The sequence below is a fragment of the Rana temporaria genome, chromosome 7 (genome assembly GCF_905171775.1).
Source record: "Rana temporaria chromosome 7, aRanTem1.1, whole genome shotgun sequence".
Lineage (NCBI taxonomy): Eukaryota > Metazoa > Chordata > Amphibia > Anura > Ranidae > Rana > Rana temporaria.
The window spans coordinates 69,606,141-69,630,257 of NC_053495.1; the positions used below are offsets into that span (position 1 = coordinate 69,606,141).

Consider the following 24,117-nt stretch of genomic DNA (forward strand, 5'->3'; position numbering starts at 1 on the left):
TGTGGGAGATGTCAGGTTTGTGCTGTCAACACAGTGGTTCCTAAGAGAACCTCGAGTTTTTCCTCCAGGCATTCACCTAAGACTTTTCCCATTGAGTCATTCATTACTTGCTCCAGTACAGGTGTTATTTATTTACTACAATGTCCCTGTGGCCTTCAATACGTGGGCAGGACAAAGCGTTCACTCCAAATACGCCTGAATGAACATATAACCAACATTACGAATGGCTACCTCGACCATTCAGTGTCCAAACATTTTTTGATGGCCCACAATCAAGATCCCAAGGGCATTATATGCATTGGGATAGACAAGTTTCAGCCGCACTGGAGAGGCAGTGACCTTGTAAGGAGCATCTCAAGAACTGAAATGTTGTGGGTTCACACACTAAAATGTTATGAACCGCATGGTTTAAACATCGAAGTGGATGTGAACTGCTTCATCGACAACTCCTAGTCTGAATTCAAATCTTTGGTGTAATATGCCTCAGTTTGACTTCCTTCCTTGGTTTATACTCTTAATGCCTATTATATCTGCCCTGACTAGTCGCTGTTGGTGACAGCATAGGCGGCCCTTCCTATTTAGCAGGTCAAATACGATTGTCATTGGGGTCTACAACATAATACATATGGTCTTTGTGTTTTTTATGTACGTTTTATGCATTTTTTATGGATTTTGCATAATATACTGTAGATATTCTTATATTCTATATTTATACATTTTATATTTTTATATTGTGTACACTGTTTTTGCATTTCGCGAGGCATTGATTATTGCCCGTACGTAATGTATTGTATTGTGGACGCAGGTCTCGGGTGCCCCGAGTAGCCATCCTGTTCTTATGAGTTTCATTACAAGATTTAATTAAGCACATTATTTTTAAATTATTTTTAAATTTGATTTTTTGATTATACATGCTCAATTTGTATTTTGCTTGTATATTCTTCCATCTAAGTGGGTGACATGGTGATTTTTGCTGGATCTATTCGCCATCAGTTTGACAATGTGAAATACTGAGACAATTTGCAACAACATCTGTTCTACGGTAGGTTGGTGTGATAATCAAATACACCACAGTTCACATTTTTGGTTTTTCTTTGTGCTTTACCAAAACTTATGGCTCAGTAATTAAGAGCACATCATGTTGTCACCATTGTTTATGTTTCCCCACTTCTCCTGTTTGAGTTGCATGATTACTATTTTGCAACCCTTATTAAAAACCTTTGTGTACCTGGATATTGTTTTCGGGGTTTTTTGGTTACTTGGGGGGCTGCCTGATTGGCTTGTGTGGCCTCCCAGCTTGTTACCCAAATCACCGAACATCTCCAGGCTGTTTTTATATGTTTTTTCATTTGCCCTTTTCTTTTCCCTGAGTTAAGATGGCGGACGGGGGATCGCCTGAGACGTGCGCCCATTACTGGCCTAGCCGGCTCCGCCTCTTTACATGTATTTAAACGGTGACGCAGGACGCCTCCTCACTACCCGTGAACAAGTCTTAGCAGACGAAACGTCAGGAGGAGACGTACTGACGTCACCGAATTTGAGGACTACACGTTCTACTACCGGCCGGATCCTTTTTGCTGTTTTTAAAGTCATTTGATGTAAGTGTACTACGTTTTTGCTCAATAAATGCCATAAACGTTATCACACCATTGTGAGTTTCTCCTCCATGACTGCTGATTGTCTGGTGCATCCTGGTGAATTCGAGGACTGTATTTGGGAGAAGTTCTCTGCAGTGGCTGCCCACATCCCCCCTGTGTTTTCAATCTATCTTATTTACAACTCTGGTAAGGGTCAGTGTGTATATTGGTGGTGGTTTGCATGTCACACTGTCCGTTTGCCAGTCACCAGGGGAGTTGTTGTTGTGTGATTACCTGACAATATCACACTATCTAGTTTTATTTCTTTGTTTGATTTCTGGATGTTCCACTGATCCACTGCTGGGAAGATTTTATCAAGATCCTGATCTCCTGATCTCCTGTGCAGCCCAGGTGTTTGGCTAATCTGCTTGGCTTGATCCTTTGGATCTGAAGATCTGGTAAGGGTCAGCATATTCAGGGAACAGTGATCCAGAATTTTTCACTCGTTGTGATTATAAATGAAAATTTGATTATACACGGAACTTTCACAGAGTTTATATTTAATGAAAGAAGTTTTTTTCTTTTCTCTTTGGGACTTTATAGTGCTCACTATTTTTTGATAAGTCACTTTTTTAGCGCAACTCCATTCCTTCTTTTCAAAGCCTTAATCTAGGCTTACCTGGAGGTAAAAGTGGTTGTAAAGGGTTTACAACCACTTTAAGGTAAATCTCCACTTCTTTAAGGTTGCCTTTACCCTGGTCTAAGATCAGTGGTGTATCCCAAGGTTCAGTGTTGGGACACTTTTTAATTTATTTATAAATTATATAGGGGCCGGGATTAAAAGTACCATTTCAGTGTTTGCAAATGACAACAAGCTATACAGTAGAATAACGTCCTTACAGGATGTCTCCAACTTACAAGCTGACCTCAATGCATTGTTTAATTAGGCAACTATGTGGGAAATGAGGTTTAATGTTGATAAATGTAAAGTTATACACTTGAGGGCTAAGAATATGCATGCATCATAGTGACTAGGGGGAGTACAACTGGGGAAATCAATGGTGGAGAAGAATCTGGGTGTTTTGATAGCTCATAAGCTTAATAATAGCATGCAATGCCAAGCTGTGGTTCCCAAAGCAAGCAAAGTCCTTTGTTGTATTGAGAGGTAAATACTTTAGAGAGAGATTTCATTTTGCTCCTGTACAAATCATTAGTAAAACCTCATCTGAGAGAATATGCAGTTCAGTTTTGGTCACCAGTTCACAAAAAGGATATTGGGAAACTGGAGAAAGTGCAGAGAAGGGCAATCAAACTGATAAGAGGCATGGAGGAGCTCAGCTATGAGGATAGATTAGAGGAACTGAATTTATTCTCTCTTGAGAAGGAGATTAAGGGGGATGTAAGCAAGATGTATGCATACATAAGTGGTCCATATAGTGAACTTGGTGTTGAGTTATTCACTGTAAGGATATCACAGAGGACAAGTGGGCACTCTTTACATGAAAAAAAGATTTAATCTCCAAATATGGAAAGGTTTCTCAACATTAAGAGCTGTGAAAATGTGGAATTGACTACCTCAATAGCTGGTTCTGTCCAGCTCAGTAGATTGTAGATACTCGTATATTGTATATACTCAAGTATAAGCCGAGTTTTTCAGCCCTATTTTTTAGGGAGAAAATGCTCCCCTCGGCTTATACTCGAGTCAGTGTACCTGAACGGTGCATCGCTCCTCTGCACTGCGGCAGCCACTACTATAGGCCGCGGCTTCGGATCCGGCAGCCATCTTTCTCCTCCCGGCCTCTCCACCAGCACTGTATCCCGGGGGGGGGGGGAGGGATAGGGCAGAATGTTTTCAGTCTAGGGAGGACTAAAGGGTGATATTGTTAGCAGGGTTTAGTAATCAAGAACTCAAGGCAATGTGGTGGATAGATATGTGGGCGAATACGACAGGAAGGCCCAATAATGTGGTCAGTATAGTGCGGGGAAGTCAAAGAGACTGAAATCCCTGAAAAGGAGGAGGGGGACCATGTGGGTAACCTTGATCTCCCAAAGTTAGAACGTTCCCCAACATGTAAAATGACACAAACCCCACAGATTAAAGGTTATAAAACATCTGTAAAACCTGTACTTCTACAATAATGAACCGTCCTAAAACACCATATTAATAGGTGTACGGGGTCCAAAAAAGAAAACAAAAAGGAAAAAATGAAATGATGATTCAGTTCTCGTCTAATAGTAGGTCTGGAAAATGACCGGGCTTGCTGTGACATGGGACAGTGTCCTCGAGGCAAGGATTCCCAGAGCGGGGTATGGTGAGGAGATTTGCGTGATGTGGGCTGTGAGGTCTGTGGGCCAGTTGAGGTTGGAAGCATGAGCTACAGCTTGGTGAATACTTCCTGTGCTTAAAAAGGCATAGGTACTGCCTTCAAAGGGGAAGAATAATTTGAATGGTAAACTCCACTTGTATTTGATGTGATGATTTGTAGTGTTTAAACAAATGGTTATAGTTTCTTGCATCTCAAAAGGGTCTGTGGGGCCAAGTCAGAAAAGATTTTGTACTTGTGCGGTTGAAAAATCAGATTTTTGATCTTCTGGACCTGGTCGCTTGCATGACAACCTCTTTGGTCTTGTAATATGTAGGGGCCATCCTATCTCTAAGAGACCAAGGATCTATGGATTCTGTCGAATTCTAATCTCTCAATCGAAATTCCTGGAATTAGCTCTTGTAGCAGGGCAGTAACCGTGAAGTTTAAATTTTCTATGGATTCAGGAAGTCCTTTAATACGAAAGTTACCTCTCCTGCTGCGGTTTTCCAAGTCCTCAAGTTTTTGCAGAGCAGAAGTGAGATTCAGTTTGATAGTATCGATATCTTCTTGGTGGTTGTCTATTACTGAAATGGCGTCATCATTTTGTGTTTAAGATCGGCGATGCAGAAATCCAGATACCTTATTTCACGGGTTATCTTGGTGGTCAACTGTTCTGTGGCAATATTTACTTCCTGCTGGAGGAGGAACTTAATCTTCTCAAGAAGAGTTGCATCTCGAACAGTTGGTTCAGGGTCAGTTGGTTGTGTGGCAGGAGGGCTGTGATTATAGAGGAGTCATTTAGGTTAGACATGAGCACCTGAGAGGTGAGCGGGTGTTTAGGCAAAGTTTGTGGATATGTAAAAAAAAAAAATTACAATGTTTGGTGGTTTGGAGTAATTTTCTAGCAAAAAACACTGATTTAAACTTGTAAACCAAAAGTGTCAGAAAAAGCTTGGTCTTCAAGTGGTTAAAGACGCACGTCCATTCATTGAAACTGGAAGAGAAGCAGTTTAACTTTAAAATGTGCTGAGGGTTCTTTACCGACAGAGTGATAAGGATGTGTTACTCCATTCCACAAGCAGTGATATCAGCAGGGAGTGTCGATAGTATAAAAAAAGGATTAGATGGGCATCCCAACGATCGCAACATGCAGGGATATGGGATTTATTGACACATACACACTATGTGCTTGGTCTAAGTTAATTGCCAATCTGTATGCAATTGCACTGTGTGTTGGCAGATTGCATGCAGATTGTAAACTAGCAGATCTGCCAGACGCAGATCTGCTAGAAGATCTAGCAGACCAGTCTACGGACAAACTGCTGGGTGGTGGCAAGCTACCGTTTGTTGTGTGTCTGGACAGCAGTAAGAGTGACACTGGGGTTCTAGCCTGTGGAATAGCTGGAGGAATCCTAGAAGTGTGTGATAATTGCTAGACTGCTCCTCAACCCTTAGAGTGTACCAGATTGTATGCAAGATTCGTATCTGCCTGTGTGTGGTCAGCTGGCTTTGTTGGAGTTGAATCTCCCTCTAGTAGCCAGAGGTAGTGTAAAGGCTGTGAAAGTGCATCACGGCATCTCTTACTTGCTCAGAATAAGTTCTCCCTTATTCCCTTCTACCCCTAGTCAAGGAATTCCCCCAGTTAGCTAGCCGCTGTGGGAGTGTGTTTCATGACAGGCATAGCCAAAAGCTTTGCCAGCATCCAATCGCCTGCAGGAAGTAGCCTATTCACCAGGGTCTATGTATATCTAGCCTGTGTCCTGTACCATATGATATATAATGTAAAATATTTGGATTTGAATTGATCCTTAGTGCTGGCTTGCAATTTTTGTTTTTGTTTATTATTCCAGCGCTGAATTTTTCTCTATATCATAGATTGGAGAAAGGCCAGAATATGATATCCCAAGAAATGTCTGGGGCTGATGCATCTGTGTTCACACCAGGTAAAGTAGGATTTCCAGATTTGATAATATAAGTTCCTGGAAGTGGCTTTTCTTGCTTTTAGCAAATTAGGGATGACAGACTAAAAGACCCCCCCACCCCCGTCTATTGGGAACTGCCATTAAAGCTAGTGACTGGTAAGGAGGATGGAAAAGAGGTCCCTAGGACAATAGGTCTAGCCCATGGTTGCTCAACCTGTGGCCCTCCAGCTGTTGCTGAACTACAAGTCCCATCATGTCTCTCCCTTTGGGAGTCATGGTTGTAACTGTCAGTGGTTTGCAATGCCTCATGGGACTTGTAGTTCTGCAAAAAGGTTAAGCACCCATGTTCTAGCCTGTTGGAAAGAGGCCATTGGCCATCTCCTAGTAGTATGAGTATGTACCAGGTTCTTCTTCGCTATGAGAATCAACAGCTTCTTGTCTTGCTCTATCTTCTGGAGCAGACAAGGCAGAATATCCATTGGAGGGAAGGCATAGATTAGCCTGAACTAAGACCAGAGGATTATCAAGACATCCAATGCCAGTGCCAAAGGATCAGTTGGACCTGGATATCAATTTACAGGGCCCTCCAATTCTCACAAATCAGGTTGAAAATGTTGGGGTGAGGGGCCTTTTACCCTTGATTCAGCCGATGACAGCTGATGTAATTAGCTTTCTAGTTGTCCACTGCTGTAGACTACAGAGATCACTTGACATGGAGTTTGTGTCTAAGAGATAATCTGGCTTCCTCACTTTGAGGCTGCATTACTCCTGTTGCTGCCTTGGTGGTTGATGTAGACCACGGCCATTGCATTATCTAACTGCATCCTTATAGGGTATCCAGTATTGCAGAGCCATTTTGATTGGTCTGATCTCCAAGTTGTTGATGGGGAGTTTGCCCTTTATTGATGATCATGTTCTTATGACTGTGAGGGACTGGAACAATCCTCCCCAGCCTAAAGGCCGGCGTCTGTTTTTATCATTTTTTTAGTAATAAGGAAGGACTTGGCTGAAGGGGAGCATGGGTAAGTAGAGTCCTAAGGAAAGGCTTTTTGGATCCATTGTGGAAGTAGAAATGTCCTACCTGTAACATCTTTAATGAATTTGTCAAGTGCCTCATCAAAAAAAGGGTTTCATCCAAAGGGCATACGTGTAAGGCATCTTTTATAGGCAACTTCAGCTGACCAGGATTTGAGCCACAAGATTATGTGCAGTTGAATGGAAATCAACACAGAGGAGCAAGGCATGAGGTAATTGCTCAGTTAAGGTAGGGTCCTGGAAAACAGGATAGTGATAGTTGACTGCAGTCTGAAAGACAGAAATAGCAGCGGTGGCTGGTTGCACAGCTGGGCCTGCAAGTATAATGGGATTTTAAAAAGGAATTAAAAAAGGAATTCTGCGTTACCTGTAAATTGCATATCTTGGAGTACAGTACAGGATTCGACGGATGAGGACACAAGGATGGCAGTACAAAGTCTTCCTTGAGATGGAAGGTCGAAATGACCTTAGGAAGAAAAGAAGGCTGCGGACGCAGCACCACCTTTTCCTTGTGGAAGATCATATAGGGAGCCTTTCAAGACAAGGCTGCCAGCTCAGAACCACCAAACAAGGGAGGTCCTGACCAGGTGGCTCACCCGGATTTAATAATCCAGGGATGATGGGCACTTGTCCCATCTGGACAGAATTTCCTTCTGTAGCACTTGCGTGTGAGATTGCGCATATGGTACCGCCTCAAAGGAGGCCACCATGAGGCCCAGGACTCGCATGTAAAAGCGGAGTGACGACCATTTCTGGGATGTCAACTGCCGCACCGCAGCCCGAAGGGTCTGCAACTTTTTCACAGGAAAAAAAAAACCTTGCCTCTGAGGAGTCCAGAATCAACCCCAGTGAATTTCTCACTTCCTGTTCCTCCTCAGTAAGCTTGCCCCCATCATCCGAGTCGTTCTGGCTGTGGTTTAGTCAGCATGCTTGTTCCCTCCCTTGGGACTACATCCCTGCGGGGAGACAGCGTCCCAAGGGAGGGGGCGAGCACGCTGACTAACCCCCAGCCAGAACGGCTCGGATAATGGGGGCAAGCTTACTGAGGAGGAACAGGAAGTGAGAAATTCAGACAAAAAAAAACATTTAGAAGGGAAATCAAAGGAAAAGGTAAGTGAACCAACAATGCACTAGCTTAACGGAACCTATTTAGAAAATAAAAAACAAACCTTTACAACTCCTTTAAGATAGGTCTTTTTAGACTTGGCAGCTTTCTCTTTGTACACCAAAGAACATTGCAATGTGGAGAAGAATCAAGTGCTACAATGTCAAGGCTTTTGCGCACAGCGGAAGTAAGCATATCAATATCAGCAAGCACCTTGTGCAAAGTCATAACATCAGGTGTATAGGAGGCCTGAGGGAGAGAGATTTTTCTACTACTTCCTCTAATACAGTCTCTGAATCCTGTTTTTCCTCCTCTATGTCTGTCCCTTTTGGGGTTGACATTGTCATGGCTGGGATACATAAAAAAAATGTTTTCATAACTCGTAATACTCAGCAAAGGAGTCATACCACAGGAGCGTTCCCCTTGCCAGAAAAGGTTGATTGAATCATCCCCTCTAAGGAGAGAGGAGGTCAAGATAGCAAAGCCTGTGTTAACCACTAAAGCCCCGGACCATTTGGCTGGCCAAAAACCAGAGCACTTTTTGTGATTCGACACTGCGTCGCTTTAACTGACAATTGCGAGGTTGTGCGTTGTGGCTCCCAAACAAAATTGATGTCCTTTAATTCCCCACAAATAGAGCTTTCTTTTGGTGGTACTTGATCACCTCTGCAGGTTTTATTTTTTGCGCTATAATCAAAAATAGGGCGACAATTTAAAAAAAAAAACACAATATTGTTTACTTTGTGCTATAATAAATATCCCCCAAAAAATCTATAAAAAGCTAAATGTTTCCACAGTTTGGGCCGATACGTATTCTACATATTTTTGTTTAAAAAAAAAAAAACGTATATTAACCACTTGCTTACTGGGCACATATACCCCCTTCCTGCCCAGGCGAAATTTCAGTTTTCGGCACTGCGTCGCTTTAACTGACAATTGCGCGGTCGTGCGACGTGGCTCCCAAACAAAATTTACGTATTTGATTTGATCACCTCTGCAGTATTTATTTTTTGCGCTATAAACAAAAAAAAAGTAAAATTTTGAAAAAAAAAAAAAAAAAAAAACACAATATTCTTTACTTATTGCTATAATAAAATATCCCATATTTTTTTTTATATTTTTTTCTCAGTTTAGGCTGATATGTATTCTTCTACAGAATTTTGGTAAAAAAATAAAATAAATCGCAATAAAGCGTATAGTTTGCACAAAATTTATAGCGCCTACAAAATAGGGGACAGAATTATGACTGACGGTATTAGAATGATATCCCCGTCAGTCTTCCCTTCTTCCCATAAAGAAAATCACCCAATATTCCACAAGGGGGAATATTCCTGGAATCACCCCATAAGCCACACATGAGTCAGAGCTTACTGCTGGAACAAGATAGATTTTAATGGTATAACACAGAGCTTATATGTAATTTACCAACTGTTACAATGACAAATCTCCGCCCCCTCACACAGTGGGGGCTCCCATACAGATGATTAGGCAGACACGACGGAGCCGACCCTGACGACATTTCTTTAGATAATGACATCAGTGACGTTAATTACTAGTTCAAACAGAATACAGTATCTAGACAGCTTGGCCCCGTGGATAGAAGGGATAATTACCACAATGAAGCAATCAGAATAATTAACATGAGCCCCTTCTAATCACAGTAAACAGTAACCACAGGGCTTCTTCACACACACACACACAATAGATCAATTAACCCATTGAAATAGGGAGCTGGCTGAGGAAGGGTCATTAACATATCAATAGTCTGTTAGAGGAGTGAGTCACACCTGAAATCACCTTCTAACACAGCATTAACCAAGCAGGGAGAATTTAAACTGAAGCATCCTTCACAATGGCCCCCCTTCTTCTCCCTGCTCCGGCAACCCGGTTGGACCTTCCCTGGTCCAGTAGGGTTGACGGGTTCAGAGCTTTTAGTCCGAGGTTAACTCCGTTTGGCGTGACTGACCTCCCTTGGCAACTGCTTCAGACTCAGGTATGCCACCGGGTCGTCAGATCACACGCCGGTCAGTTCCCAAGTCTTTGTGCGATCTGCAGAGTCACCAGAAGTCAGTGTGAAGACGGCGAATGGGTCTGTGCGCCGCCGTCTAGGTGTCCCGCTATGGGAGGGGCAGGTTTTGGCTCTGAAGTGACAATCACAGGAGATTCATAAAAAAAAGAAAAAGTTATATTTGTTGAAATGCTGTAGCACTGGTGCTCAGAGTTCAGGGGGGGGGGATTGGATCAGTGCCCCATAGGGTCAGCCACCCCCTGCTCCCTCCGCAGCCACCGGTTCTCCTCTGAGCTTCTCCATCTCCAGTTCATGGAGCCTGGGGGGGGATCAGCCTGCTGTGACCTCAGGTGGTTGTTCTCCTCCTCCATGCGGCTTATGCACTCCTCCAGCTCCATGTACTCACGGATCAGCTCCTGCTTGCTCATGTCCTGCAGGCTCTCCATGTGGTCCTTCATCATCAGGAACTGGGTGGTGGTATAAGGGGCCACCGGTGGGCCCTTGGCGAACATCTCGGCCCGCATCTGAGATGCCCGCTGCGACTCCCTCTCCTCCAGTCGCTTCTTCTCCTCCCAGGTCAGCTTGTTATACGGCTTCCAGGACCTCTTCTTCTTGGAGGGTGGCCGGCGGTGCCTCTTTCTGCCCAGCTCCCTCCGGCTCATGGCTGTCGTCCATGACCAGCTGACAATGGTGTTCCCTGTTGTCCGTAATAACAGATTGTACCATGAGGGCTTCGTAAGGGGTGCCCAATGGTTCTTCCGGACCCAGCTCCTGGGGATCTCAAGCCGAGTCTACACAATGGGCTGCTGCCGGTGGGCGGTACCCAGGTTGAGACCAATTTGACCTGGTGTTGTCATTCATGGGGCAATTCTGCTTGAAGTGACCCAGCTGTTTGCACCGGAAGCAGCGTTGTTCGCTGTCCTCCTGGCGTGGATAGCGAGGGCTAGATGTCATCGGTCTGTTAGGAGGTTGGTATCTAGCGGCTGGTGGGTGTGAGGGCGCCGTTGGTCGTGGAGGTTGTACCTGTGGTGTGACCTGGTTTGTCTTGCGAGTATCCGCATATTCATCCGCCAACTTCACGGCCTCTGGTAGAGTCATGGGCCTGCGATCTCTCACCCAGTCTTTGACGTCCGTCTGGATGCGATTGTAAAATTGCTCTAGGAGCATTAGTTGCAAAATGTCCTCTGCGGTGGTGGCCTGGCTGCTGTTAACCCAGTTAGAGGCCGACAGGGATAACTGGCATGCCCATTCCGCGTAAGAGTCTTTCGTGGCTTTGCGTGAGTCCCTGAACTTCTGTCGGTGGGACTCTGGGGTTACTGCATAACGAGCCAGGAGCACTTCTTTAACCCGGGCGTAGCTATGGATATCCTGATCTGGCACGTTCCGGAAAGCATCAGAAGCTTTGCCTGACAATATTGCAACCCACTCTCTTCTAGCTATTCGGTGCAGGTTACATTGTCGGTCAAAATCTGCCAGGTAGTTATCAATTTCACAGTCTTTTTCATCAAAAGCTTTAAAAGCGCTAAACGGAATCTTCCTTGTGTCTGCTGTGCTGTACTCACTGTTTGGGGAATGTGCGGCTGCTTGTTGGACTGCTGCCAGTTTTAACTGTAGTTCTGCATCTCTTATTTGTTTAGCCTTCTGTAGCTCTGCGTCTCTTATTTGTTTAGCCTCCTCCGCTAACAGGTCCATCACTTTCAGCACCACATCCGCCGTTGGGTTCGGACCGAACCATGCTAGCTTCTCTCTCATTAGCTTGTTGGCTGGTGATTCCTCTTCCTGAATCACTGGTGTCTCCATCTCTTGTACTGCTGGCGTTGCTGCAACCAAGTTCTCCTGGTCTAGCTCCATTAATTCTGCTATGATGACCCGCTTGGTTTTGTTGCTAGCAATCCTTCCATGAACTTCCAGTAGTTCTTCCAGTGTCTGCTTGGAATCCGGGTGTAAAGGAGAGTAGAAGGGAAAATCCCGCTGCTGCCAACCAGTTGTGACGGTATTAGAATGATATCCCCGCCAGTCTTCCCTTCTTCCTATAAAGAAAATCACCCAATATTCCACAAGGGGGAATATTCCTGGAATCACCCCATAAGCCACACATGAGTCAGACCTTACTGCTGGAACAAGACAGATTTTAATGGTATAACACAGAGCTTATATGTAATTTACCAACTGTTACAATGACAAATCTCCGCCCCCTCACACAGTGGGGGCTCCCATACAGATGATTAGGCAGACACGACGGAGCCGACCCTGACGACATTTCTTTAGATAATGACATCAGTGACGTTAATTACTAGTTCAAACAGAATACATTATCTAGACAGCTTGGCCCCGTGGATTGAAGGGATAATTACCACAATGAAGCAATCAGAATAATTAACATGAGCCCCTTCTAATCACAGTAAACAGTAACCACAGGGCCTCCTCACACACACAATAGATCAATTAACCCTTTGAAATAGGGAGCTGGCTGAGGAAGGGTCATTAACATATCAATAGTCTGTTAGAGTGAGTCACACCTGAAATCACCTTCTAACACAGCATTAACCAAGCAGGGAGAATTTAAACTGAAGCATCCTTCACAATGACATTTTTTTTTTTTACTAGTAATGGCGGCGATCTGCAATTTTAATCGTGACTGCAACATTATGGCGACCACATCGGACACTTTGGGCGCTTTTTTGGAACAATTGACATTTATACAGCGATCAGTGCTAAAAATTTGCACTGGTTACTGTATAAATGTGACTGGCAGTGAAGAGGTTAACAACTAGGGGGCTAGGAAGGGGTAAAATGAGTCCTAGGGAGTAAATCTAGGTGTTAGGAGACGTGACACATCAATGATTGCTTCTCCCGATGAGAGGGAGCAGACGATCAGTGACAGTGTCACTAGACAGAATAGGGAGAGGCTTGCTTACACTTGCCTCTCCCCTTTCTGCAGCTCTGTGACTGGATCGCGGGACACCGGCGGCACGGTCATGGAGCTTGTGTCAGGGGCACGTGCTTGCCCGCACGGCGGAAATTTTAAAGTGATGTAAATATACGTTACTCTTCCCAGCCGTGCCACTCTGCCGATGTATATGTGCAGGAGCCGGTCGTTAACCGGTTAAAAAAAGCCAGAGTAAACAACCCAGCGTTTCTAAGGGGGTAGATAGTCTCTTCAGAAGCACCCAATGTTGACTCAGCTTTTCCCCAGACAATGACATCATTAACGCCTGGTTAATTCTACAACCGAAGGACAGCAGTTACATATATTTGTACATTTTATTCTTCTTTCTGTTTTAAATTTGTATCTATATAGCTATGAACATATACTGTAATATGTTGAATTACAATCTTGCAATGCATGCTGTAAGAATCAATGTGTACCATAGTCATCCATATATTTGATAAGGATTTGGCACCAGTCTGTTATGGGTAAAAGGTAATGTTGTTTAATTCCCTAAAACTCTGTCAATCTCAATATATTTGGTTAGGTAGAGACTTCTTTAGCCAGTAAAATACATAAGATGGGGACAGTACATGACTACACCCTAGCCATGACCGCAGATGGGCAGGGTGAGAATCAGGCATAATCTTGCATATTTGCAACCAATCACCATAAAGTGAAGGAGGTAACCATCCAAGTTTTTGCACCATAAAAAGGAGACTGAAGAAGACTCAAAACACCTGAGGACCATCAATCACACACACAGACACATACATCATTCATAAACTCACATTTTTACATTCATGAAGATTCCTGAACACCTTATGCTTTGGAACTCGGAGGTCGCAAGAAGTAATTCCTCTTTAAGAGTATCCATATTGAAAGCAACGACAGCCAGTTTAAAAACTCTGATAATCAGTAATTCAGACCAGTAGCCGTTTTGGAATGGGTAATTATGTTGTGTTGATTTTATCTTCTATTCATTTGTGTTCTCTTAAATATTGGATTTATTGAATATTATACAATTGATAATGTTTCTCCCGAAGCAATAACCGGCTTGTAGATTTTCTTCTAAAGATTCAATTTTCAATATATCTTTCATAGTTTCCATCTCATTGACATAACAAATGTCTAATTTTATTTCATGTGAATTTGTGAAATACAGACATTCTAATTGTCATTTTACAAGGTTATTGATTTTACAGGGAAATTTATTTTTTTAAATGTACTACACTCCCATTTAGCGGGTGTTTCAACTGATATTCAAGATTTTATGTAACACAATTGGTATTTTAATTTCATGAAAATGTTTGTTTTTGTCAACACACACACACACACACACACACACACACACACACACACACACACACACACACATACATACATACATACATACATACATACATACATACATATATATATATATATATATATATATATATATATATATATTATATATATACACACACACATATATATATTTTGGATTACATGTCTGGTGAAAAAATTTCATATTTTTAGAATGTAGTCATAAAGATTGATTCTGTATTTTAAAAGTACCATTGTTAAAAATTACTTAAAGCACAACATCATATTGGGATCTGGCTTAAGTAGAGATGATGGGGTTGAAGACAGAGATGGCTGTAATAAAACCATCAGTTGTCTGAGGAATTGTGACATAGTTGCAGAAAATTCCCCTAAGTAGCATGTTGTGTGCCTAAGATGAATCTGGATTCAGATGCAGAAATCAGTGCTGGTCCTACTCCGATGCAAGGAAAGCATCATTACTTTGAGGTTGAGTGTTGTGTGGGCCTTGGACAGAGCAAATGTTTGCCTGAGCTTCTGCTGAACCCCCCCCCCCTGCCAGATTTCCCCCTATTGTGGGGTACCCATTAAGGAGATTGTCTACAAGGAAAATGCTTATCAGAGAGAAGCATCTGAGTACCTTACAAGGAACTCTAGGCGGAAGTAGATGTAAAGTGTGTGACCTATGGTGTGATGTAAAACAAGACCATCTACTTTAGACTAAGCTCAGAGTGACCGAATTTTTAGAACCAAGTTTGGAATGTATTCCCATTTACAGTGTACATTTTTCAAACACAATATCAGTCTTTACAGTAATGGACAGAGACACATGCTGACCCTGTGACTCTGGTAATCTGTTCCCAACACTGGTCCTTATATTGGGTTCTGGCTTCACCTGTCACGGTGGGCATATATATCCGAAGGGATCGTCACAACGAATTGGGATGGACCACAAACCTGGACTTGTATAGCACTTTATGGGCCAACTACAAACATTACACAGAGTGCAGAGGTAAGCACCCCCCTCCCCATGCAGGATCTAGTGCCCCAAGCAACATCATGGGCCATCCCCACAGCAAGGGGTCCAGCTACGGCTACAAAAGATTTTTACCAATGTTGCACTGATCCGGATGCACTACTTCTATTGTTAGAAGTCGGTGAACAGTCACCTGAAGAATCCAAAGATAAAACAAGCTAGTTAAGAGTGATTTCTTTGTAAGGAAGAGGTCCATTACCTTAGGACACTAGTAAACATACTAAGGATTCATGGAGTGTGTTAGGGTTTATATGCAGAGGTGCCCAGGTGGTGTATCCTCAAAACATTTACCAATGTCCAATCACCTGAAAGTATGAGCCTGTAACCCAGGGTCTGTACAGGCCTATGTCCTGTATTTTACAATTAATATAATACATTTAATTGTAAACACTGCAAAAACAACTAAAGTTTTGTAACAACATTACACATATTGAGCCTTACCTCTTCGATAAAGAGCCAGGGATGACACGGTCCACCTAACAAAGAGGGCTTCTTGAGTCCATGTTCAAATATTGCCTTAATACTTGGACATAATGTTCCCCGAACCAAATCTGTGATACCTTCAGTCACAGAGTCGTCCCCAGCAATTGAGTACTGTATGAAGAAACAAAAGAAGTGTCAAATGCAAGCACTGGAAGATAGTTTGAACTAATACATAGAGATAAGGATTTTCTTGAATGGAACTCCCTTAAAGTGGATGTAAACCCACTCCCACTCATCCTTTCTAAACTACTGCCATAGCACTGATCTATAAGGATATACATGCCTCCTGCATGTATCCTTACCTGTCAAATGCCTCCCCTCTGTCTGTTATAAGAACTGAAAAACTGCAGATTCTGTGGGTGGGTCTGTTGTCTGGAGCTCTGTGGGTGGAGTCGTGATGTCAGACTCCCCGCCCATCTCTACACTCCTTGTCAACATGCATTTTCTCCTGTGTATTCCTTACACTAAGTTCTGCTATGATCACCAACAGTCAGTCAAAATCCAGAAAAGTAACCACATGACTTCAGAAAAGGAGTGGGGGTGGGAATTAAAAAATAATGCCCGTCTCAGGCTAGTGCATGAGATATGTAAATAACCTGTCATTCAAAGCAAGGGGAAAGAACAGACACAAATTTTCTCCTGTTTGTCCGTTTATCTCACTACAAAAATAAAAGGATTGCTCAGAGCTGGATTAACTCTTTGTGGCAAGACTGGGCACAGATGATAGGAAATCGTATACTCTACATTGTGACAGCAAAAAAAATAAAAAAATTGGGTTTACATCAACTTTAAGAAGGACTTGAACACCCATCATTTAGAAGCATGGGGGCAGAACTCCTACTCTTGTTAAATATTAAGAAAACTGACATAAGAGTTGAACTAAAAGCAAAAACTAGTGGGGAAGGGTTAAAACTCATTAAATTTATTTTTGCCATTGGTGTCCCATTGGGAAGATTTCTTTTCACTTCCCTTCCAGGGCCAAAACAGGAACTGAAAGGAAATCTCTTGAAAGTGAGAGAATCACCAAAATCAATGTTCCCATTGCAATATTTCCCCTCTATTGTGGTTTTGTTGGCAACCTAGAGTTTGGCATTTTCTTTCAATTTCACTCTGTGATAATGGGAACAGGAGAAATAGGGAGAATACATCTGCCTAATGGGGACACAAGAGAAATGGGAGGGAATGTCCCTGGCACAGTGTGGTTAAAGCGAAATACCAGAATAAGGAAAATGGTAGTGAGTATATAAAAAATATACAAATTGTATAACATATGTTATACGATACATGTGGAACACATTTTAAAAAAAAAATGAATACATGAGTTGAGGTAAATACAGCTGCTAACTGGTGAAACACACAAATTATATCCAGGTGTAAATTTAAATGCAGATGTATCGGAGAAAACAGGGGGGGGGGGGGGGGTTGGGCTAAATTTATAGCGTGCATTACTTCCTTCTTCAGGGGTTAGATAGAAGCAGGCTGATATCTTTCTAGTAAAGAAATAAAAGCATATGAGGAATTATATATGTATACACAGCAATCGATTCATTTTGATAAGCAAAAGCATAAAAATTACATAAATGCAAGCTACACGTTGGGATGTGTTGTGTTCACCATCTGCATTAGACTTTATGTCTGGATATAATTTGTGTATTCCAACAGTTATCAGCTGTATTTACCTCAACTCATGTGTTAAATTTTTTTAAAAATGTGTTCCACATGTAACGTATAATATACATGTAATAAAATGTGGATATTTTTTATTTACTCTCACTACTATTTTCCTTATTCTAGGATTTCCTTTTACCCGCACTATCCCAGGGGCATTCCCTCCAATTTCTCTATGTTTTTTGGGGTGTGGCAAAGGCTTTTCCAGGATTCGTTCTTGGGTAGTTTTCTCCTTCTCCATATTTCTTAATGGGGACACAAGCAGCAATAACGTCCTACTGCTGCAAAGTGTAATAATGATGTTTGGCTGCCATTATAGTTACCTGGGCAAACTACATTCTCTGATATATAAGAAATTTTAACACTGCTTCTTAGTGTTCGTAGAACCAGCTGAATATGGTTTCTGACATTTCAGTGAACTTACAACCTACTGGTATGTGTATCATTTTACAATTGATTTCTACTGCTTTATTTTTCTAACGAGCAGCCTATAATTTGTTGTTATAGCATCCCCAACACTCTTCTTACTTCAGTTTTTACATAATCTGAAGGATACTAAATACATTACAAAGTAACTAAACAACATTCCTGGTCTCACCTCTTTACTTCTTTCATCAAGAATCTCCACAAATTTTGCAGGAAACCAGCCTAAAAAAAAAAAAAATATTGCTATAGCAAATGCAAATTATGACAGATTTAAAAAGTTAACAATTTGTAGTTGATTAAAAAAAAGCCATGGACCTTGGGAATTTGCATGCATAACTGGCTGCTCGTGTTTAACATTTAAAAGCAATAAAGCGAACTCCATACAGATATACTAGGCTGACAAGATAACCTCAATTGAAAGAGGAGAGAAGGAACAAAAAAATGGGTTACGTTCTGGGGAGGTGGGTTGTTTAGTTATGGAACAATGATCACGATGACTTTTCTATACTGCATCATCATTCGCTACCCCAGCAGGGCTGTTAGAAATTATGAGGCCCTGCACAATCTCCCTGAGGGCCATCCTCCACCATCCCGTCACAATGCCCCAATATTATAAGCAGCCTTGGTATTCCCTGCTCTGCAGATACACAAACTCCAATTTTTTGTGTCGCAACATTTGTGAAACACAAAATTTCGGGAAAAAATAAACACACACATATACACAGAATTATAGGGCAAATTTACAAAATATATTGCACAATTTTTGATAAAATATAACAGATGAGGTTGTGCCAAGTAAATAGATGTGTGTCAAACCACAAAATTGTGTGCACCTGTGAAACTGCAACAAACTTTGGTACCCTATATTTTCCACAGACGACACTTTAAAAGCTTCATACAGGTCAGCAGTTTAGAGTTAAAGGGTCACTAAAGGAAAACATTTTTTTAGCTGAAATGACTGTTTACAGGACATAGAGACATAATAGTTAACTGATTCCTTTTAAAAATGATTAAAAATAGATAAAAAAACAATCATATAATGTGCCTGCAGTGTAGTTTCGTTTTTGCTGTTGTTTGCTGGTTCTCTGATGTACAGAGAGCCACTAGAGGGCAGTCAGCCAATAGAGAGCAGTGATACTTTGTCTAAAACTCCTCAGCACCAATCCAGTTTCGTTTTACACACAGCTCCTTGATTAGTGACCACCGTGAGAAATCTCCCAGTACTGTGGTTATCAGGAAACAGGCAACCAGGAAGTGTCCAGAACAGAGAGGATTTACAGCAACATGAAAGCAAAAACGAACAATGAGGACATGAAACCAGGACTGCAGTAAGGTAAAGGAAGCTATTTAGCTAAAAAAAAAAATTCCTTTAGTGACCCTTTAACCATGAATAATGTGCCTATAATTATTGCTATAACTCTAGCGTATGCAGTTATATGTAACAAGTGTAGAGGAACTGATGTTTTTGTGCGTAGGCGCCCCTGGCGTATTTTTTTACATTCATACATGCGTGTATGTGGGGCTCAATTTTTTTTTTGGGGTGGGGGGGATTTTAAGTAAGGTTGCACTGATACCAGTTTTTTTAAGTATGAGTACCAATACTTTTCCTCAAGTACTCGCCGATACCGAGTCCTATTTTTACATATTTTTTTAATTTACATTTTTATAAAAAAAAAAAATCACTTTTCTGGAGTGGGGAGATGGGCAGGGGGTGAGGAGGGGTGGTTAAGGTTTAGGGTGGAGAGGGGAGCTACTGTTTAGACACCTTTCACACTGAGCCGCCTGCCGCGTTAGCAGTAAAGTTTTAGTGGCGCTTTTCGGGGGTAAATGCGTCTACCACCCCAAAGATGCTGCTTGAAGGACTTTTTTAATGTCCTGCCAGCACAGAGCCCCAGTGTGAAGGCCAGAGTGCTTTCACACTGGGGCTCTGTGCTGAGCATTGAGAGACTTTTTTTATGCGCTTTACAAGTGCCATTTTTAGCGCTAAAACGCCTGAAAACCGCCTCCAGTGTGAAATGGGTCTTAGGTTGGAGAGGTGAAGAGAAGGTTATTGTTTAGGGTGGAGAGGGGGGGGGGGGTTATTGTTTAGGGTGGAGAGGGGGGGTTATTGTTGTTTAGGGGGTTATTGTTTAGGGTAGATAGGGGGGGTTATTGTTTAGGGTAGAGAGGGGTGATTATTGTTTAGGGTGGAGAGGGGTGGTTATTGTTTAGGGTGGAGAGGGGGGGTTATTGTTTAGGGTGGAGAGGGTGGGTTATTGATTAGGGTAGAGAGGGGGGATTATTGATTAGGGTAGAGAGGGGGGGTTATTGTTTAGGGCGGAGAGAGGGGGGTTATTGTTTAGGGCGGAGAGAGGGGGGTTATTGTTTAGGGTGGAGAGGGGGGGTTATTGTTTAGGGTGGAGAGGGGGGGTTATTGTTTAGGGTGGAGGGGGGGTTATTGTTTAGGGTGGAGGGGGGGGGGGTTATTGTTTAGGGTGGAGAGGGGGGGTTATTGTTTAGCGCAGAGAGGGGGGGGGTTATTGTTGAGGGTGGAGAGGGGGAGGTTATTGTTTAGGGTGGAGAGGGGGGGTTATCGTTTAGGGCGGAGAGGGGGTTATTGTTTAGGGCGGAGAGGGTTTTTTTTTGCTTAGGGCGGAGAGGGGGGGTTATTGTTTAGGGTGGAGGGGGGGGGGGTTATTGTTAAGGGTGGGGGGCTATGGTTTAGAGTGGGGAGAGGGTTATTGTTTAGTGTGGGGAGGGGGTTACAGTTTAGAGTGGGGAGGTGTGGAGGGGGTTATAGTTTAGGGTGGGGAGGGGGTTATTGTTTAGAGTGGAGAGGTGAGGAGGGGGTTATTTAGGGTGGAGAGGTGGGGAAGCTAGTTTGTAAATGCAGGAAGGGAGGGGAAGGCGGCATTTGGGAACCCACACTCTGCCAATCACTGCACTACAACCCCCAGCAGACCTGTCCCCCCCTCCATGAAGTTCTGCAGCAGCAAAGCATGGCTCAGTGTAGGACACACTACTCACCAGGCAGATCTGTCACCCAGCAGCTGCCCGCAGAGGAGAAGCACATCGCCAGAAGACACAAAAAAGTAACTAAGGGAAAAGGGAGTGGCGGAGCAGAGTGCGGTAGGGGGCGAGTCCACTGCAGGGAAGGGAAATCCCTATCGACAACTGAAACGTCATCGGTTGTTAAGGATGCGGTGGTCACGCTCCTTAACCAATGATTGCCTGCATTCTTTTGTATACATTTATCTGTCAGCGGGGGATGAAAGACAGATGAAAGAGCCAAACCCGAAGGTATTGGTTTCAGGTATCGGAGCATTTGCACGAGTACCGATACTCGTGCAAGTGCTTAGTATCGGCGCAACCCTAATTTTAAGTGCTAGGGTGGAAGTTTAACCACTTCAATACAGGGCACTTCCCCCCCTTTCTGACAGGGCCAATTTTCAGCTTTCAGCGCTGTCACATTTTAAATTACAATTGCGCAATCATGCAACACTGTACCCAAACAATTTTTATCATTTTGTTCCAACAAACAGAGCTTTCGTTTTGGTAATATTTGATTACAACTGGGTTTTTTATTTTTTGCAAATAAAAGACAGGAAAAAAAAAAAAAGTGTTATAAGGCATTATAAAATTTTGTAAACACATTTTCTCCTTTACAGACGGGCACCGATGGGGTGGCACGGATGATGAGGCAATAAAATGCAGCACTGATGGGCACTCATAGGTGGCACTGATAGGCAGCACTGATAGGCACTCATGTGCGGCATTGATAGATGGCACTGATAGGCAACCCTAATGGGCACTTATTGGCACTTCTACATGGCACTGATTTGCATCTATAGTGGTCATGGGTGGGCATCCCTGGTGGTTATGGGTGGCCATCCTTGGTGGGTTTGCACTGATGATCAATGTGCTGATTATCAGTGCGGCCCCCCCCCCCCATTTTCAGGAGAGCAGCCGATCGGCTCTCCTCTACCCGTGCCTTGTCAGCGTGAATAGAGGAAAAGCCTATAAACAGCACTTCCTGTTTACGATGTGACCAGCTGTGATTGGACACAGCTGATTACATGGTAAAGAGCCTATGACATAGGCTCTTTACCATGTAATCAGCTGTGTCCAATCACAGCTGGTCACATCGTAAACAGGAAGTGCTGTTTATAGACTTTTCCTATATAAGATTGGAGATGCAGCGTGTCAGACGGACACACCACACCACCAATAGCCGTGCTGTGCGCATATCACATGACATCCAGTTAGGATAATTTTTTTAAACATTTTTATATAAAAGGCTTTTTTCCCCCATATGGGGACAAAAATTACCATATGTAAAGCATTTTTTGGTGACAGGTTGTCTTTAATGAGACATCAGGGGCCTCAAAGAGAACCTGAGCACATGGAGCCTGGGAAACATCATGGAGGTGAGTGGAGGAGCGATACTCATGGCAGTGTGTAAAAGCGATCTGGCGGCTGCACAGCTGGCAGATAGTTTCCATCCGACAGCCAAATTGTCCGATTTACACACACTCAGTCAGATGCTTCCTCTTTTAGGTCTCATCTACACTTTGTTTGAAGGGGCAGTAAGGAGACCTCAACCACTACCTTATGCTGCAGAGGCACTGCCATTTGACCGTGTCTCCCATGAGTTCATGTGCAGAACCCTGCGCAGGCTTGGTCTTGGGGAACTGTTTTGTTCGTATGTGAATGTAATGTATAAAGACATTTGTAGTTTGGTGCTGGTAAATGGTTGGAAAACTGACCCCTTTGAGGTTCTCTCGGGGGTCAGACAAGGCTGCCCTCTCTCACCTCTGCTTTTTGTTTGCTGTATAGAGCTATTCGCCCAAAGCATCAGACGGAACCCAGAGATCAGAGGGATTACCGCACCAGGACCGGAAAGATGGGAGGTCAAGTGCTCGCTCTACATGGATGACGTGACGGTGTTCTGTGCCGACCAGCGCTCCATCGACACACTCGTCCAGACGTGCGAGGACTTCGGCCAAGCTTCAGGGGCAAAGGTCAACTGCGGGAAGTCGGAAGTCATGCTCTTCGGAAAGGGGTTCCTGCCTTCTAATGCACCCATACCGTTCAGCCTCAAAGCGGATTTCATCAAAATTCTTGGAGTCTGGTTTGGAGCGGAGGGTGCAGCCCTGAAGTCCTGGGAGGAAAGACTGGCTAAGATGAGACAGAAGTTTGGACTTTGGAGCAACAGAGAACTTACCATCGAAGGGAAAACACTGGTACTCCGCAGCGAGATTCTCCCTGTGTTGCAGTACCTCACCCAGGCCTGGCCCCCCCGGGACAACACCTGCAAGGCCATCACCAGGGCGGTGTTTCACTTCATCTGGGACTCCAAAATGGACAGAGTAAAGTGGACTGTTATGTTCAAGGAACCTCTCAAGGGCGGTAAGGGCGTGCCCGACATCGCCACATTACTGAGGGTGTTCTTTGCCTGTAACTGCATCCGCAGGACTTTGGTTGACAGAACTGTGGACTCTGGCGGTAACTCCATGTCCCGTTTTTTCCTCCTGTCTCTTTGGAAGTCTCTTGGATGGGACAAATGGGACAGTTCCATCCCCTACAACTGGGATGCTCCATGGTATTACTTGGATACTTTCAAGTTCATCAAAGAGCTGGGACTGCATGGAGTTAAGCCCAACTTGTGGAAACCAAAAACTATCTACAAGTTGATCAGAGCATCGGACATCTTGGAGTCGATTCCAGGCCTCCCTTCAGCCACTTGCAAAGTGGTCTGGAGGAATGTTTCTTCAAAGAGACTCACCAACAGGCACAAAGATCAGGCATGGATGGCAATCCAAGGGGGATTGCTACTCAGGACATTCTTGCATGCCAGAAACCTGTGCAGATACAGGCACTGCCCCTTTTGCATCATCCAGGAGGAAACATCGTACCATGTTTTCTGGGAGTGCCCCTTTGCACAGGGCCTGTTGAGGGCCTTGGAACCTGAACTTAAAGACTTTGTACCACAGACTGCTATTACACACTTTGGTGTGTTAAACGGACTCTTCTGTGGAACTCATTCACAGGAGGACATTGACAGTGCCTGGCGGGTGCTGTGTTGCGTTAAAGACGCTTTATGGTACGACAGGAACCGCCGCGTACACCACCGGCAGAGGATGTCCATCAAGGACTGTCGCAGACTGACCTTCAGTCTGCTGAGAGACTATACCTTGATGGACTCTAAGGAGGAAGAGGACGTCTGAAGATTTCCCCTTCCCCCTGACATTGACATTTCTTGACACGTTTTTTTGAACTACTGTTTTCAGGGTAATGCGGCGTCATGCACGATGTGATGTTTCGGGGTTTCACAACTC

The 24,117-nt window shown here is 43.5% G+C and overlaps 1 protein-coding gene across 6 annotated transcripts in view; it reads right to left on the reverse strand.

The window, feature by feature from the left end:
- SGSM3 (small G protein signaling modulator 3) overlaps positions 1-24,117 on the reverse strand; it is a 439,637-nt gene that overhangs the window by 129,381 nt on the left and 286,139 nt on the right. For all 6 annotated transcript variants that reach the window (XM_040359570.1, XM_040359574.1, XM_040359572.1 and 3 more), the window contains 2 exons: positions 17,973-18,022; positions 15,665-15,817 (listed from right to left, as the gene is read on the reverse strand). In XM_040359570.1, coding sequence (XP_040215504.1) covers positions 15,665-15,817; positions 17,973-18,022 — 203 coding nt within the window. The remainder of the gene's footprint in view (positions 1-15,664; positions 15,818-17,972; positions 18,023-24,117) is intronic.